This window comes from Marmota marmota, unplaced genomic scaffold (assembly GCF_001458135.2).
Source record: "Marmota marmota marmota unplaced genomic scaffold, marMar, whole genome shotgun sequence".
Taxonomy (NCBI): domain Eukaryota; kingdom Metazoa; phylum Chordata; class Mammalia; order Rodentia; family Sciuridae; genus Marmota; species Marmota marmota.
This window is the reverse complement of record NW_026000174.1, coordinates 12,378,117-12,395,361: the sequence shown is the minus strand read 5'-3', so window position 1 is coordinate 12,395,361 and position 17,245 is coordinate 12,378,117. Positions and strand designations below refer to the sequence as shown.

Genomic DNA, 17,245 nt, shown 5'->3' with positions numbered 1-17,245 from the left:
GGTCACCAAGCCTAGGTTTGAAAAAGAAAAAGAATATTTTCCCTCTGTCTTCTCAAGTACCGTTAGCAATTTTCTTCTCAGACTTTTGGGTGGTGGTGGAATAGCATGGATTTTGAACAGGAGCCCTAGCTAATTGTTATCTGTGGCCCTAGAGAATTTGCTTCCCCTTTCCGGGCTTTAGTTTCCCCTTCTGCAAATGGAAAAGATTGGCTTCAATAATATTCAAGCTACCTTTTAATTTTAACATTGTATGTTTCTTCCCCCTTGCTTTGTGTGTGTATTCATTCAGCCCACTCTGGAGACCCCATTATGTTTTGGAGTTTTCCTTAAAAAGCTTAGTATCAGTGAGAGTGAACTCTTCCTGTTAAGTGTCACACATACCCAGAGAAGAATTAACTGAATACTAGATGCAAGCAATAGAAAAATTACTCTGGGCATGGTGGCCCATGCCTATAATCCCAGCAATTCAGGAGGATTGTGAGTTCAAAGCCAGCCTCAGCAATATGGTGAGGCCCTAAGCAGTTGAGTGAGACCCTGTCTCAAAATGAAACATAAAAAGGGTTGGGGATGAGGCTCAGCGGTTAAGCACCCCCGGGTTCAGTACCTCCGCTGCCCCCCAAAAAAGTTACTCTTGTTGGTAATGGTTTTATTTTTATTATTTTTTATTGGATCATTATAATTGTACATAATAGTGGGATTTGTTGTTACAATGGTTTTATTTTTTTAAGAGAAGAAAAATTTACTTAGCCATACTTAAAGAAATAAAACCTTAAGACCAATTCCTCTTCACATTTGTCTTATCAGTATACAGTTTCTAAAGTTTATGAACTGTCTTCATATATGTCATTTGACTAAAACATTTTTGAAAGGGTGTGTTGTCCACTTTCTGTGTACCTGAGATGCAGATGAACGTGTGAATATGCACATCTGTATGGTCAATTAAGGAACCAAATGATAGTATTTGGAGAGTGAAAGGAGGCTGTGGAAACATTTAGTAGTACAAAGAATACTTAATTTTTGAAACTGTCTCTGTTAGAAATAAGTCCAACAAAGGGCAAATCTAGCCCACAAGCCAGTGGTTTCCTCAGACTAGCCCTCCAGCTCTGTGCTCTGGTTCTGGACAAAAAGGAGGGGTGGAGACTGAAGAGAAATATAAAGCACAGCCCCTGTCAAAGTGACTTGCTGATTGTTTGTTTAATGAACATTGAGCATGCACCAGCAGTGTGCCAGCCACTTGAATTAGAGATGAATACAAGATGATCCCTACCCTTGTTTATATAGAAGGAAGAGTTACTCAAAAGGAAAACTGCCAGTATCTACGATGAAATACTGGCTTCATGGTATGAGTTCTTGGAATTGGTGTTAGCAAACCCTACCCAGGTCGGAAGTAGAAGAGAAGGCTAGATACAGCAGTCTTAAATATCCTGATTTCCTAGCTGGCCACTTAGTCTTCTCCAAGTTTAAGGCACAAGGGAACAGTAAACAACAGTGTGGTTGATATCAGGATCATACATTTACATTTCCCCTTTCAGAATTCTAAAAGTTACTTGAGTGTTTCTTGCTGAAGCATTGCCTTAGAATCTGCCAAAATGTCTTTTAATTCTTCTTCTACCTTCGCAGCTAAGATACCAACATGGACTAGGGACCCCAGACTTGAGACAAACACTTCCTAACCTGAAAAACTTCATGGAGCACGGATTAATGGTCAGGTGGTGAGTATCTTTATCTCTGACATTGGAAACTATAAAATTCAAAATGAACCTGAAAAACTTTCCTGACTTCCACGTTGCTCCACACCTGCCCTCTGGGTTTTCCTCTGCACTTAGGTATTTGAAGAAAAAGAAAGGCAGCCATTCTACCTGGGAAGATCTAAGGTCCAGTCTGACTAAGGAGGGTAAGGAACCCTCTGGGGGAGAGGTGGCCCCAGGGATAGTATGAGGACAGTGCATTGCTGAGGCAGGCCCGGAGGGTAGCCAGTGTGGTTCATGGAAAGGAGACACAGACCCCTAGAACTTTTCTGAAGAGCATGCTAAGAACATGCCTGTCAAGTGAACATCAGAGTCAGTGGCTATGAGACTTAAGGGAGAAAAGTGGTGAGGAGTAAGTCAAGTTGTCAGGAGTGCCACACGCCTGTAATCCCAGGGATTCCGGAGGATGAGGCAAGAGGATCGTGAGTTCAAAGCCAGACTCAGCAACTCAGTGAGACCCTTTCTCTAAATAAAATACTAAATAGGGCTGGAGATGTGGCTCAGTGGTCAAACGCCCCTGAGTTCAATCCCTGATACCCTGCGCCCCCACCACCCCCAAAAAAAAAAACGTTGTCAGCCCCTAGTCTGAGACCAGAGCACATACTAAAATTGTCTTATGTTTAGTGCCAGTGACTATTGTACCATGAAGGCAAGCCACTCCTTAACCTATTAAATCCCAATTTTCAATTCTGCAAATGTTTCATGGAAATTGACATAGGTACACGAAAATAGGATGGAAGTCATAATCTAAAGCTTATTATATAATTTATTATCTTTAATATTATTGATATGTCATTAATAATATTCATGAATATTCTGAATCATTCACCTATTACTTTTCTCAAAAGACTGAACTCCCACAACATGAATATTTGTTTCAAAGTTACCGTAAGTGGAGGCCAGCACATGCCTAAAATCCCAATAACCTGGGAGGCTAAGGCAAGAGGATCACAAGTTCAAAGCCAGCCTCAGCAGGTTTGAGAAGCCCTAAGCAACTTTGTGAGACCCTATCTCAAAATTAAAAATAAAAAGACCTGGAGATGTGGTGCAGTGGTTAAGCACCCCTGGGTTAAATCTCCAGTACCAAAAAAAGAGTTACCATAAGGTTACTATAAGTAGTATATGGTCTATTTGTTGCTCAATTTCAGTTTTTACAGGTGGTCCATAAATAGTACGGTGTAACATAATGAGTAACCTGCTTTGTCAAAAAAGACTTGACCCTTTTAAAAAGAGAAAGGAAAAGGTGAAGATTGATACAAAGAAATCATTAGATTGATTTATGTGACTAAAATAAATGGAAAGCTGTAGACTCTAGCTACTTATTCCTGAAGGTCCATCCTTGGGTGATGGACAATAACATACAAAACCATGAGACCGGGAATCAGCCTGTAGAGTTAGACTACTGGAACAGCATGGTCTCCTGTAAAGAGTAATGGCTTCTGATCCCAGGTCTTTTCCTAAATAACCTACTGTGTGGGTTTGAAGTGCTGCCTCTCTGAACTTGGTTTCCTCATCTGTAGTCCCTGCCCTGCTCATCTCACCAGTGTGTTGTAAGGATGAAGTGAGATATTAGGTGGTAAATATATTGAGGAGGGACAGAGTAGAGGATATAATATTGGTTTCATTTTCTCCCGTGCCATAAAGCTAGGCCTTGAAGATAATGAGAAAGTGACATCTGTGGTTGATCTTTACTTTGCCATTTTTGATTTTTGTTCCATATGATCCTCAAAATGGCAAGTTCTAGACATCTGGCTTTTGGTAGAACTCCTGTTAAGCAAACACACAGTTCTTTAAATAATTCTACTCAGAATATCAAAATTATTTTCAAAATTTGGTATTAATATGGAATTAGATGCCTAAGGAAGCTAGGAAAGGAATCAAGCTTAAGTGGAAAATAATAATGATAATAATTATAACAAAAGTGAGCTGGCAGACATTTATTTAGCACAATCTCTGTGTAAAGCTCTGTGGTAGGCACTCTGGAGGGAAACCATCATTGCTTAGGCCTACCTTAGTACTGATACAAATTGTCCCTGTATCATTTATTGAATGGTCGGTCTTTCCTCCTCTGGTTGAAATGCCACTTCTCTATATACGAGATTCCTCATATTTCAGACCACGTCTTCTCCATTGTTTCATTTGTTTATCCATGGGCTAGTGCCACATTCTTAATTATTATAAGATGTAGTTTCTGTAAGTCTGGTTGAGATTTGAGGATACTCAATAAATAGCATGCTTTCCCCACCCCCAACATTTGGAACCATTTGAGAGAGAGGATATAAGAGACAGGCTAATACAATCAAAATGTCAGTTTTATTACTGATAAAGCTGCTTGGAAATGTGGTTTTAGATCTGTAATAAAAAGGGATTACAAAGACATCACTCAAAATTAAACTTACCCTCCCTTCATAATATGAACTGGAGAGCCACAGCTTTTCCGACAGAGGCAGGAGACCCAGGTAGGCCTAAGCAATGACTGTCCAGATTGTGTTTGGCCCTCTAAGTCACCAGAGAAGTGCTCCTCAGAGAGAGAGTGAGAACGAGTGTGGAGAAAACCAGGAGTGCTGTTCCTCAGCCAGGCCCTTCAGGGGAAGGGAAAACCAGCAGGGAGAAGCTCCTAGTTAAGGGGATTCTTCAAAACTCTTGGCTTTTTTAATTTTAGAATCTTATTTGAGTGATTCAATTATTTTATAATATTCAATCTTTCTGTGAACTAAAATTCTTTTATTTTTCTTTTTTTAAACATACCTCAGTGACATTTTATAATTTTCTTCACGAAATATATAAGTATATATTTGGTCACTAGATACTTAGTCTTAGGTAGTTTACAGTTTAGATTGCTGTCAAATTTTTTTATCACAATATTCAACCTTTTTGTGACTGGTATACAGGTATACAACTGTTTTTTTTTTGTTTTTTTTTTTTAATGTGGACAATACAGTCAACAGCCTTACTAACATTAATTACAGTTGTTTATCTTAGAGCATTTTAGATTTTCTCTGTATACGATTATAACTTCACTAGATAATGTTGTTTGTATTTTCACAACTTTTATTACTTTTCCTTGTCTTACAATTTATATGAAATAGGAGCAACTATAGTGGATATTCTTATCTTGTTCCTCATTTTAAAGAGAAAGCTTCTAAATTTCTACCATTAAGGATTATATTTATTGCAGGTCTAAATAGATACCATTCTTCAGAGCAAGGAGGTTTCTTTCTATTCCCAGCTTGCTAGGAGTTGTCTTTAAATCATGAATTTGTGTATTTTGGATTTTACCAAATGCTTGTTCTGAATCTGTTGAGAGAATACTATATTTGTTTCTCCTCTAATGTGTTAACATTAATAGTAATGCATTTTCTAATGATAAACCATCTTCACCTTCTAGTATGAACTATTCTTAGTTATAATATACTACTTTTTGTACATTATTGGATTAGTTTGCTAATTTTTTATAATGTCTACATCTGTGAAATGAAATGAGTCTGGCCTATAATTTTTTCTTCTTTTAACATCCTTGCCTGATTTGGATGACTAAACATGATGAGATTTTAACAGCTTCATAGAATAAATTGAGAGTCCTTTTCTCTTCAGTGCTCTGAAACAGTTTATATAAGATAGGAGTTATCTATGTCTTGAAGGTCTGATACAGCAAGCAAAAACCCAGTAGTTTCTGTTTGTTGAGGGAGAGATTGTTGATTGTTAACTATGGATTTAATTTCTGTAATGATTACAGATTTGTTTATGTTCTGTTATGTTTCTGTTCAATTCCTCATTAACTCACTGCAATCTGATTTCCTGTCCTATCAGTAAGCTAAAATTCCTTTTATCCAGCTAGGTGCTTGCTGAACTGTGTTGCCAAACCCAAAGGTCACTTTTTCATTCTTATCCCTTTTGTCATCTCAGTGGCCTTCAGCCTCGTTGTCTTTTAGGCACCTTGTCCTTTCTTGACTTCCCTCTTCTGGCTACTCTTTCTTTCTTCTGCCCATCCCTGCACCTCTACTTGATCATTAAAGGTTGGGAGTTCTCCCTGGTTCCCTTAGGTTCTCCTCTTTTTCCCTCTCTGCTCTGTTCTCATCTCCATAGTTTTAAAAACCATCTACAATGTGCTTATGACTCCTAAAGTTAAATTCTCAGTGCAAACCTCTCCTGAAAACTGGATAGCCAGAGACCTACCAGACACTGTCCCTTGGAGAATCACAGTCATCAGCCTCAACATGTTTAAAACTATCCTTCTGCCAGTCTTCTTTCTTTCAGCAGATCACACCCCATCTACCCAGTTGCTCCAACTGGAAATCACCTTTGTTTTTTCTTCTTTTCTTTACTCCCACCATATCCAGTCTAATGCATCAGCAAACCCTTGATGTCCACATCAATCTGACCGTTTCCCACCATCTCTACTGTTGCCACCCTCACCTTTTCTTAACCAGACAGCTGTGTGGGTATAACTTATCTTTCTGATTTTACTCTTGTCCCCCTTACTGTCCATTCTCATTAGTAGTCAGCACCATCTTTAAATTCTAGCTATAGCTTGGTCGCTCTGCATCTTCCATGGATATAATAAGTAGAATAAGTTCTTTTATGGCCTACCTGGTCCCTGCCTCATCTGGTATCATTTTCTCCACTCTCATACCAGTGCTCTCCCAGGCTCCATTTAGATCTGGAGCGAATTCTTTCCTGTCTGAGTCGTTCCACTCACTGTTGTCTTGTCTAGAATTTGCCCTCCCACCCACTCCTCACAAACAGAGAACAACTTTAAGGAAAGCCACCCCAGCTTTATTGGCAAAGAATAAACCCCCAAGACTAGAGTGCACACTCATTTTAGGAATGGGAGAAACTGGGTTTTAAGAAAGCTCATACAATTTGGCAACCCTTTTTAAGAAAAAGAGTACAAAATTACAAGTACAGAATTAGAAAAAAATATGTATTTGTAATGAGAAACAAATCACAACTACTGGCACCTTGAAGATTAGACCCCTTTCTTCCAAGATCTCTTTAGACAATGGACCCAAAATATTTACATGGAAATGCTTCCACACTGCCCTTCCCCTCCTAAAACACTTTGATTTCCAGTAATTCTCAGTTCTGGGGTACAGAGAAATTAAATGACTTGCTGAATATGTTTGACCCATGAACCTATAGCAATAAAACAAGAATCTAGGTCTCCTGGCACTGATGTAGCAAACCCATTAAGCCCCAAACTTACACATTTACATAGTGCCCCTCTGTGCCACCTGTGCCAAGCACATTAACACGGAATGAACAGTAATGAGCACTTTATGGTACTCCAGTGAAAAATGGGCTGTGAAGGTAGATGCGAAGGACTGGGGAAATGAATGCTATGCAGTGGTTCCAAGCAGGACCACTGCAGGAAGCCAGGCTGGAAGTTAGAAATCTAAACAAAGCTGGGACAAGCTCTGTTAGCCTCAGGAAATCTGAGAACTTCCAAAAGCAACCTGGGGTTGAGGAGTTACCTCCCAAGCCTATGCTCCTTTAGGGCAAAGGGTAAAAAAACTCACACTCCTAAGGAAGGCACTTACATCTTTCCTAAAAGGAAACACTCCCATTTTCTGTGTGGTTGTTGCCATTCACAGATTGGTCCCTGTGGAAGTACTTTGCTGTCTGTTCTTTTGGTGTCGAGGATTTCAGACTGGCTGAGGATCAGTGCATTCACTGAATTCCTCCTTATGGTAAGCTTCAAAGTTATGTAACAGCTTGTTTTGTCTTACTTTGTAAAGAAAGACTGTGATAAAAAAAAATTAATGAAGTGATTTTTTTTCCTTGTACATTACAGAATTCTTAACTAATATTAGAAGAATCTACTGATTAATCCTAAAACAAACCCTTTTTCGTCATGAACACAGTTGTATGGGAACAGTTCTCAATGATCTATGCCAGCTCTTTCCAAAAGAAATCCCCACTTTCTCACCCTAGGATCACAAACCCAGTCATAACTGCCAAGCAACACACTTTGAAAAGCAGAGTTTCAGCCCAGAGACTGCTTTTGAATACTTGGTTAAATGTCACCAGAATTCCACTTAACACATCCCACTTGTCTTTCTCTTCCTACTGACTGTGGAGTGGTCCAAGACTCAGACTGACCTGCACATGCACAGCTGCCACAGTGCTGAGTTATGGTCAAGGAAGAATGTGCAACGAGCCGCTGCTGATGGCTGCCGTGAGAGGATAAGGTCAGCACTGAATCTCGGAGACAGTGTGCTGTGGTTGCTGTGAACAGGCTGTACAGTGGGCCCTGGCATCCAGGTCCTGAGACAGTGCCTCGGTTATATCTCTCCACCACTCTCCCACTGCGTCTCAGCTGATCCCAGACACAACACACTCATTTCTGATCTCAGTTCTTTACTCTGATGAGTTCCCACTACCTAGAATAGCCTATCCAAATGAACAAGTGAATCATAGTTACTGTCTGTATTTTTAAAAATTTAAATCCATTTTTGGTTATTGGAATTTTGTTCTTCCTGTAAAATTTATGGTCATCTTAAAAAACAGATACAGAGCCAGGTGTGGTGGTGCACATCTCTAATCCCAGCAACTCCGGAAGCTGAGGCAGGAAGTTTGCAAGTTTGAGGCCAGCCTCAGCAACTTAGTGAGCCCCTGTCTCAAAATAATGGGGAATGTGGTTCAGTGGTTAAGTGCCCAGGCTCACCACCTCCTTCTCATCCCAAATCCTTTATAAGGCCTTTCTGAAGCCTTCAAGATAAGAACCTTAAAATCCATTTGCCTACAAATATTTTTAGAACCTGCCTTCTTAGGTAAACCTCACCCATATTTAGAAGTCCTGAAAAATAAAAATTTCTTACTTGCAAAACTTTCTGTTTTTACTTAAGCTTACAACAACTCTATGAGGGAAAGAGGGTAAGAGTAACAGTCACTATTTTACTGGTCAGAAAACAGATTCAGAAACGTGAAATGACTGGCCAGGATCACATTATGATAAGTGATGGAACCAAAAACTCAGGTTATCTGACTCCTAGTCCCCTAGCCTCCTGTTCTTTGTCCCCTACCATGATAGCCCATGTTTGTTAGTGGTCATTCTGTTCTTCTCTGCCCTTCCTTGGCCCCTCCTATCTCTGCCACCTGTGTTCTAACACCCATCATTTTCCACGAAACACTCTGCAAAACTTTAGTAGTGGTTCTGATGGAAATGCTCTTTGCTGCTTATCCTACCCCATTGACCTCAGAGAAAAAGGAAACTACAAGCCTTAAAACTTTGTGAAGACTTTGAGAAACTTAAGACTGAAAGAAAGAGCCAAACAAACAAAATTATTTATTTCAGTTGTACTGATATAACAGAAAAAGGGAAGAAAGAAGCCCACGGGTTAGATGTGTGGCCTGCAGCATGTTTGCCCAGACTCTTTGTCTTCCTTGAATGCCATGTTCTTTTTTCAGAGTAAGACAAAATAAGAACAGGATTTCAAAGCCATCTGTCATGTTTTATTCATGGAAGTTTTTATTCTGTTTAATTTTTCCTGATTATATAGCCTAAACTGTCTAACACCTTCATGTATGGCAGTGTGTGATACAGAGGAAGGAGCACTAGATTTGAGGATCAGAAAGTGTGGGTTCCAATTTCACCTCTACCTGATAATTTTCAAAAATTGTTTTCAAGTATCCATTTTTAAATTAAGCCAATAGCATCAGCCCTATTTCCCAAGTATAGTTGTATGGAACAAATGAGAGAGTGTCTGTCAAAGTGGTTTATAAACTAAAAAGAACAATATAAAATATTAAGTATTATTCATTCATTTGACAATCCATTCAATGTCTCCTGTGCATACACCATCACTATTCAAGAGATGAAGGGAGATTCAGAAGTGTAAGATTTTCCCTGCCTTTGCCTGGATGACAGCTGTTTAGTTTCTAATCTAAAGGAGTAGATAAGATAAATTAAATATTTTGAAGGACATGACTGGCAAAATATTCCCTGTGCGTCGTTCATGTTTCCTGATGTTTGTGACTTGGAGTCCAAGCCCCAGTATAGGTGGCAGGCTGCTGCGAGGTGGAAAGCAGCCTTCCCTGACTTAGTAGAAGTCTCAGGACCAGCTGGGCCATTTTTAAAGTGACAGTCATTCTCAGTGACCTTGGTAAGGACAGGAGGAAAAGTGTCCTTGACAGTTAAACAGTGTACAGGAATATTCCTCCAGATTCCTTGTGGTGTTCGATGGACACTGGCATTTAATGTTGAGAGAAGCAACTTGTGCTTTTAGGTGAGGTCGCCCCACTTCAGTGGTAAAATCTCCACATGGAGCCCCACTGGCTTACTTCTGACCTACTCTTCCATTCCTTTTTATAAATAGAATCAAGCTCAACACTTAAATAAAAATAGTAGAAAAAGAAAGTACCCAAGAACTTTGGCAAATTTAGGAAAATGGTTTTTCAGTAAACTGAAAATCATAAAAATCTCTAAAATAAGTAAGCCAGTTGACTTTCTTTAAAATCACAGTGATGATATGAGAGTTCTGCTTTGAAGCTAATCCATTTAAATTTGAAAATGAGAGAGTATCCAGTATTAAAAGCTTTTCAAAGCCTCACTTTTTATAAACAAATCTATCCTCTTCCCTTCCCTTCATCATGCTTATGTAAAATTCAGAACTGAATTCTGGCAGGTGACAAACCCCCCCACCCCACCCCACCCCCGGCTTAAAAAACATGTCTAGCTGATGTTGATCTTTAAATTTAGATCAAATGACATTGTCTTTGAAGTCTCAAGAGCACTGCTTAAGGTAGCCTTGTCGCATGGGCTGCCCCTGAAAGCACTGCCTGCAGGCTGGCATCCCTAAAGGGAAAAGTGAAGCCTAGTTAGAAGTAAATGGAGAAGAAAGTTTTATTGGAGTTATTTACTCTAGGACAGCTATGTTAGAAGGAACCCTGACAAGTCATCTCCCTGCTTCTAGACAGGAACACACAAGGCATATGGGTATCTGTAGCATTTTAAAAGACCTTGGGGGACCAGGCTTCTTCCATAACTCATTCCAGAGTTTAAACACCCTCACTTCAGGAAATTCTTCCCTATATTTAACTTACAGGCCCCCTCCTGCGGTTAACACCCATTTCCGCTTTTTTCTGTCTTCAGTCAGGATGGAGAACAGCTGTCCAACATCCTTTGTGCACTAAACCTCCACCAGTGACAAAAAGCCATTTGGGTATCCTGGGCTGCTTTTCTCCACCACCAGCAACCAAGCCTTTGAGATCTTTTTGTTTTTGTGTCTTGTTTATTTCTGTTTACTCTTTTAATTATAAAATAATATGTGTTCAATGAATAAAATTGGAAGTTGCAGAAATAAACAGAAGAAGAAGAAACAATAGTCCCATGATCCAGAGACAAAATCCACTGTCATTTTAGCCAGTTTTTTAGGTATTTCTTTTCTAATTGAGATCCTTTCCTCTATACCAGCACTATTTGATGTAAATATAGTGTGAGCTGCATATGTAAATTTCAGTTTTCTGGCAGCCACATTATAAAAGGCAAAAAAAAAAAAAACAGATAAATTAGTTTTAGTAATACATTTGATTTAATCCAAATAAAATCAGCTTATATATCTAACATAATATTAGTTGTAGATAGACACAATACGCTTATGTTATACATTTATTTTTTTTATGTGGTACTGAGGATCGAACCCCGTGCTTCACACACACTAGGCAAGTGCTCTACCATTGAGCTGCAACCCCAGTTGTAACTTTAAAATTATCAATAAAACATTTATCTTCCCTTTTCCCATACTAAGCCTTCTAAACTCAGTATACATTTCACCCTTATAGCACATCTCAAATCAGACTTGCCACATGTCTAGTCCCAGGAATGAGTTACTAATGGCAGTAATGCTGGACAGTGTTGTCTCTACAGCTATATGTCCTGCTTTTTCATATAATATCACATCTTATGCATTTTTCAATGTCATTAAAAACTTTTTAGCACTATTTTAATGTCTCCATAAATATAGGAAATTCTTCCCTATATTTAACTTACAGACTTACTTTATAGATTTAGATAGTTTTGTTTCCCATGTTGTAAGTACTTGGGTTCTTTTTTATTCTTTTTTTTTTTTTTTCACATTAAGTAAATACTTCTCATTATATAGCCCAAAACAAAAACACCTAAATTTCTCCATCTGAATACAACTAATTAAATCCACTTATTTATAAAAACAAATAGATTCACTGAGTATTTCTTGTTCTGTACTAAGTTAGATTGGAAATTGGAGGAGTGGAATTCAAGAAATAAAAGACAAACACTATTTATAAGACCTGACTCCACAGCTGGACTGCTCACATACTGCATTTTATTCTACCTTAAATACCCTGCCCTTCCTTTCCATCCTCCCCCCCACACACACACAGTCTTTCTCTCTGTCTCTCTCCCCCATCCCCTGATTAACTCGTCCTTCAAGTTGTCAATCAAATATAGCCTTCTTTCATGAGACTTCTAGCTGACCACTGGCTCGCTTCTCCATTGTAATAGCAAAGAACATACAAAACACCATGGTGTTCTGGTTATTGGCTTATTCTCTGTCTACTGGAGTAGAAACTCCTTAAAGATAGAAACCTTATTTTATATATGTTATTATTCCCAGAGCCTCATGTAGGCTTCCCAGTATATACTGAAATATGGTTGAAATGCAAATAATCATATTTAAGCATTAGTAAGATGGTACAATAAGAAATACTGTTGATATTCAGAGTTCAAAGGCATTATTTTAGAATGGCATGGGTAAAGAAGGTTCAGTGAAGGAATTGGGACTTGAATTGAGTTTGGGGAAATGGATACTTAAGTAAATGGGGAGAGAGAATTAACAGAAAAGCACTTAAATATTCTATACAAAAGGTCACTGTTTTCAGGAGTATTTCTTTAGCAGGTGCTAACAAGTGTCAGTAGAGAGCCATGCTTCTAATGTACTGTACCATTTCAGGAAGGCTTGGAGATAAGGTCTTTGCCCATCTAAAGCTGACAGGGTTTACAGCATTAGAAATCATCACTGATCGCTGACCTTTGGGTTAAGCTCAATTTAGATACAATTCCCTGTGTGTCGATTTGGAGTTGTTAAAGATCATTTTATATGATACTTGTTCAACAGTTCTTCTATTGGTGGATAGTAATGGGTAATATCATTATAGTGACCATTACCGTGAACCAAGTGACCGTTACCGTGAACCAAGCACTCTTCCAAAGTACTTTAAATGTATTGTTTAAATAATTCATTTAGTCCAACAACCCTGTGAATTAGGGCCCATTATGTTCTTCCATATTACAAATGAGGAACTGAAGGGTCAAAATAATTTGAAGGTGACACAGCGATCAGGTGGCAGAGCTAAGATTTGAACCCAGGCAGAACAGTTTCTACACAGTTACTTTACTCTGCTTTAGTTACTATGCAATACAGCCTCTCACGCCTACGTGAAGAACAAAATGTTTCATACGAGGGATCATTTGGCATCTAGTGGTTCTAGAAAAGGAACCCTGTAATTACCGCCTTCTCCTGGTTTTCTTCGTTCCTCTTGGACTACTCCCCCTTATGTCGTGGACTTCTTTTCTACCTCATCATAAAACCTGCCATCTCTAAAGGTCCGGTCACAGGCCATTCTCTTCCCTCACTGTATTCTTAGTGTAGACAGTTCTGATCTCAGACCTCTGTTTAAATTGCCTCCTGTACATCTTCCACGGCATATCCACACACCTCTGTTTGTTTCTACCTATCTTCCATTCCAGACACCATGAGCCTTGGGGTTACCAGGCTGTTCTTAGCAATGGAGAAAGGTGCATTCATCTTTTACATGAGCCAAGAAGCCAGACAAAACTCTTTTGTTCTTTTTTAACCCCTAATCTGCCTGTATCTTTACTTTTGCATTCTGGCCCAATCTTCCATCACCTCTGGCCTGTACCACCACACAGTTTATAGTCCCCTGGCATCCACTCTGGGCCCCCTTTCCAAGTTCAACCAAAGACTGACACACACACACACTCACTCTCTTACTCTCCCTCTCTCCTCCTCCCCTCCCCTCCCTCCCTCCCTCCCTCTCTCTCTCACACACACACATACCCTTGCTTAAAACTTTGTATTGGTCAGCTTTTTGTTACTGTATATAACAAATAACTGTTACTGTATATAACAAATAACTTATAAAGAGAAAAGGTTTATTTTGACTCACAGCTTTTGAGGTTTCAATTCGTAATATGCCAGAACCATTGCTTTTAGCCCTCTGGGCAGGGGCAGGGGGGAGTACACAGCATAGCAGAACTGTTCACCACATGGTCAAGATGCAGAAAAGAGAAAGAGGAAGGGGCTGGTGTACCACTGTCCTGTCAAGACCACACCCCTGACCTAAGACCTCCAACTAGGCTCCACCTTTTAAAGGTCCACCATCTCCCAGTGACACCAATCTGAAAACCAGGCCTTTAACACGTGGGCCTTTGGAGGACCTTCCAGAATCACACTAGAGCACACTTTAATGACTTAAGCAGAAATGGGCTTCTGCAGGGTCTAGATTTTGTTTTCCTCTCCAACTTCATCTTCTACCACGCCAACTCCTCACTTAGTACCCTTTTGGGTCCTCAAATATTGTTCTTTTTTTTTTTCTTTCTTTTTTTAGTTGTCAATGAATTCTTCCCCCACCCCCATATGCATTACTGAGGATCAAACCCAGGACCTCACACATGCCAGGCAAGCGCTCTACCAATGAACCACAACTCTAGCCCCTGTTCTTCTTGACATAGAGTTTTGTCATATGCTGTTTTTCTATTAGAAAATACTTTCTACCCAGCCCATTTGTCATCTAGTGAAGAACTCTACTGGCCCTTTGAGCCTTGGTCTCTCCTGGGTCAGTTCTCATTTATGAGCTTTCTTAACCCATGTGCCCCGGCATCCCACTTGGCAGAGGCTGTTGACTATGATTCTGTGATACATGCCTGGTCCCACACACACACACACTAGACAATAAGCTCCATTAAAAAAGAAAAAGAAAAGAAAGAAAGAAGAAAGAAACTTGGCTTTTTCCATTGTTACTATATCCCCAGAGTCTAGTATAGTGCCTAGCAGATGCTCAATATATATTTGAGGAAGGAGTAAATCAGTTACTCGTTGGTTGTCTGGTTAATAAGCATGTAGTTCTATGCTGCACCTCTTAATACAGACAACCAAAAGGATGTGATTATCAAGACGCTTTCCCCAGAGTCCCACAGTCTCTATGAAGTGATAATTCACTGGCACTGTTGACTCAGGCACTTTTGCCCAGGACCTCAGCATCTCTGAAAGTGGTGGCGGAGCTATCCATTTTTCTTTTAAAATAACAAACAACTAAAGTCCCGTGGTTTGGTTCATGTCAGAGTTTATTAGAAATTTGGTGGTAGCTCAGCTTTAGCAGTCAGAGACTTCATTTCACGGTTTCTGTCATCGGCCTCAGGAGTCCTAGCTTCCTTTAGCTCCCTTCCAAGTCTAGTTTTAAAATTCTGAAAGCCTTCTCTGACCAGAGTTTTAATTTCCCTATCGAGTTCTTTCTGTGGCTAGGTTCTGTGAGATTGCTGTTCCTCTGGTTTCCCTGGCAAAGGTAGAGTTACAGGGTTTTTTCTAGTTTTCAGCATAAACAATTTATTATTCCCAAGTCTCAAGTGCTGTCCAGATACTTCAAGGGGTCCCCAGGTATCATTCCTGGCATCTCTTTCCTGTTCTTTACATGCTATCTTGTGGGATGTTACTTATGCTCTGTATAAATGACATCAAGATGGTCTGTGTCTCTTTCTACAGACCATTTTATAGTCCTTATAAGGTTGGTTGCCTGATTATAATTTCAGTACATTAATTTATATGATGATTTCTTAAAATGAAAGCTGATGGGTAAAGTGGTTGACTTGACCTCTTCTAGAACCTCTTTCTGTCTTCCTAGAGGATCCCTGTGTATTCCCCAACCCCAGGGAGCTCAACCTTGAGACCCACATGGATTGTGGGCTCCTCAAAGCTGGTCTCTGATGGCCAGGTCCTCACATCACATCACTTAGGGAACTGGATTTCCTCAGCTTGCTTATTTCATCCTTTTCTGTAGAACATTCTCTTTCATAGATTCATCTTTCCATCACTACTTGGTTTAAATAAAATCTAAAGTCTCCCCTGTTAAGTTATACCTTTTTATACTCTGTTTTTATTTAGTCAGACTTTGGCAGGAAACCTTCCAAACTGAGCTCAGGGGAAAGTAACCATTGGCACACATTGCAGCCTGTGTTTTTGGCTCAGGATTATTTCTATTTTTATTTTGTTTGGTGTTTTTGTTAACATGCAGGGCAAAGATTAAGCACTTGCACTTATCTGGTAATGGTGAGAGGCCATTTGATGGCTTGCTATGGCTGGAGATGGCGCTTACCACTGTTAACCCCCTGCTGCCTTCAGGGGCATCAGATCAGGCTGTGAAATGTAGCTTTCACAGAAGGAGGCACTGCACTTGTGTTTGGAGAGAGGGAAAGGAGAAAGATAAATCCCACCCTTTGCTCAATTTCAAAAAAGGATAGTAGCTTAATTTATGGAGGTTGTTTTTTTGAAAAAACTTAACTTTATGTCATAATTTCTTAGCTGCCAAAAGACGTAATTCTGCCTCAGCTTCACCTTGGCAACCTGCTTTTGGCACTCTGTGGAGCCCTGTCATTGCTCTGCATTATTTAAGCAGTAATCTTTAAGAAGGTGAGAAACTATTATTGCTTTTTAGCACAGTTGACATGATATTGGCGCAGAGCAGTACCTAGAGCTTCAAACATTTCTGATGGCCGTAAACCAACTTAAACACCTCCATGTAGAGGTCTCACTGCCATGAGGTCATAGCTTGCTACAGGGGAGAAAGAAGAAGATCAAATGTTGTTTAAAAGGTTTGGGGTTGTTTTTTTTTTTCTTTCTTTCTTTCTTTTTAAGTATTCTTATTCCACCAAGATGTAGCTGTAGATTTTGGCCAGGATCCAGACAATCAAGATTTAGTGTTTTGACCAGCTGTGATCTAGTAATGTTCCTCAGAGGAAACATTTTGTAGGGAGGGAAAGACACATATCTGAGACTGTGTGAATTGTACTCCTTCCTAATACTTTACAGTATGAGACCTGCTTGTAGACAGATAAAACAAGCCCAAGTGAATCTGGAAGAGAACAGCAGGTGAAAGGAACTGTTTTTAAGTGAAAACCCATCCCGGCTTCAAGAACTCTCTTGATGTGGTCAATCTTTACATCTTTCTTTATTTCATTTTCCCCTAAGTTTCCACATTTACATCATTTTATGGCAGAATTTATTTCTGCTCATAATTGATGCTTATAATGCCTAACAGTATAACAAGTCCTATAAAGTTAAAGAAAAGAAAAGCCAAACAAACTTAATGTAGGCAAGCAGAGAAGGAAATGATACTAATCCACATGACCTAAAAATGATTCATCTGATTCTCACTCCTCCCTCAAACAGAAATAGAGATCAAATTTTGGTATTTTGGTGCCAAAAAAGAGAAAGGAACTAACA

General features: G+C 39.5%; 1 protein-coding gene across 1 annotated transcript in view; it reads left to right on the top strand.

Moving 5' to 3' along the window:
* Uvrag (UV radiation resistance associated) overlaps nt 1-17,245 on the top strand; it is a 170,129-nt gene that overhangs the window by 144,751 nt on the left and 8,133 nt on the right. Inside the window, exon 8 of the mRNA XM_048788040.1 lies at nt 1,621-1,712. Coding sequence (XP_048643997.1) covers nt 1,621-1,712 — 92 coding nt within the window. The remainder of the gene's footprint in view (nt 1-1,620; nt 1,713-17,245) is intronic.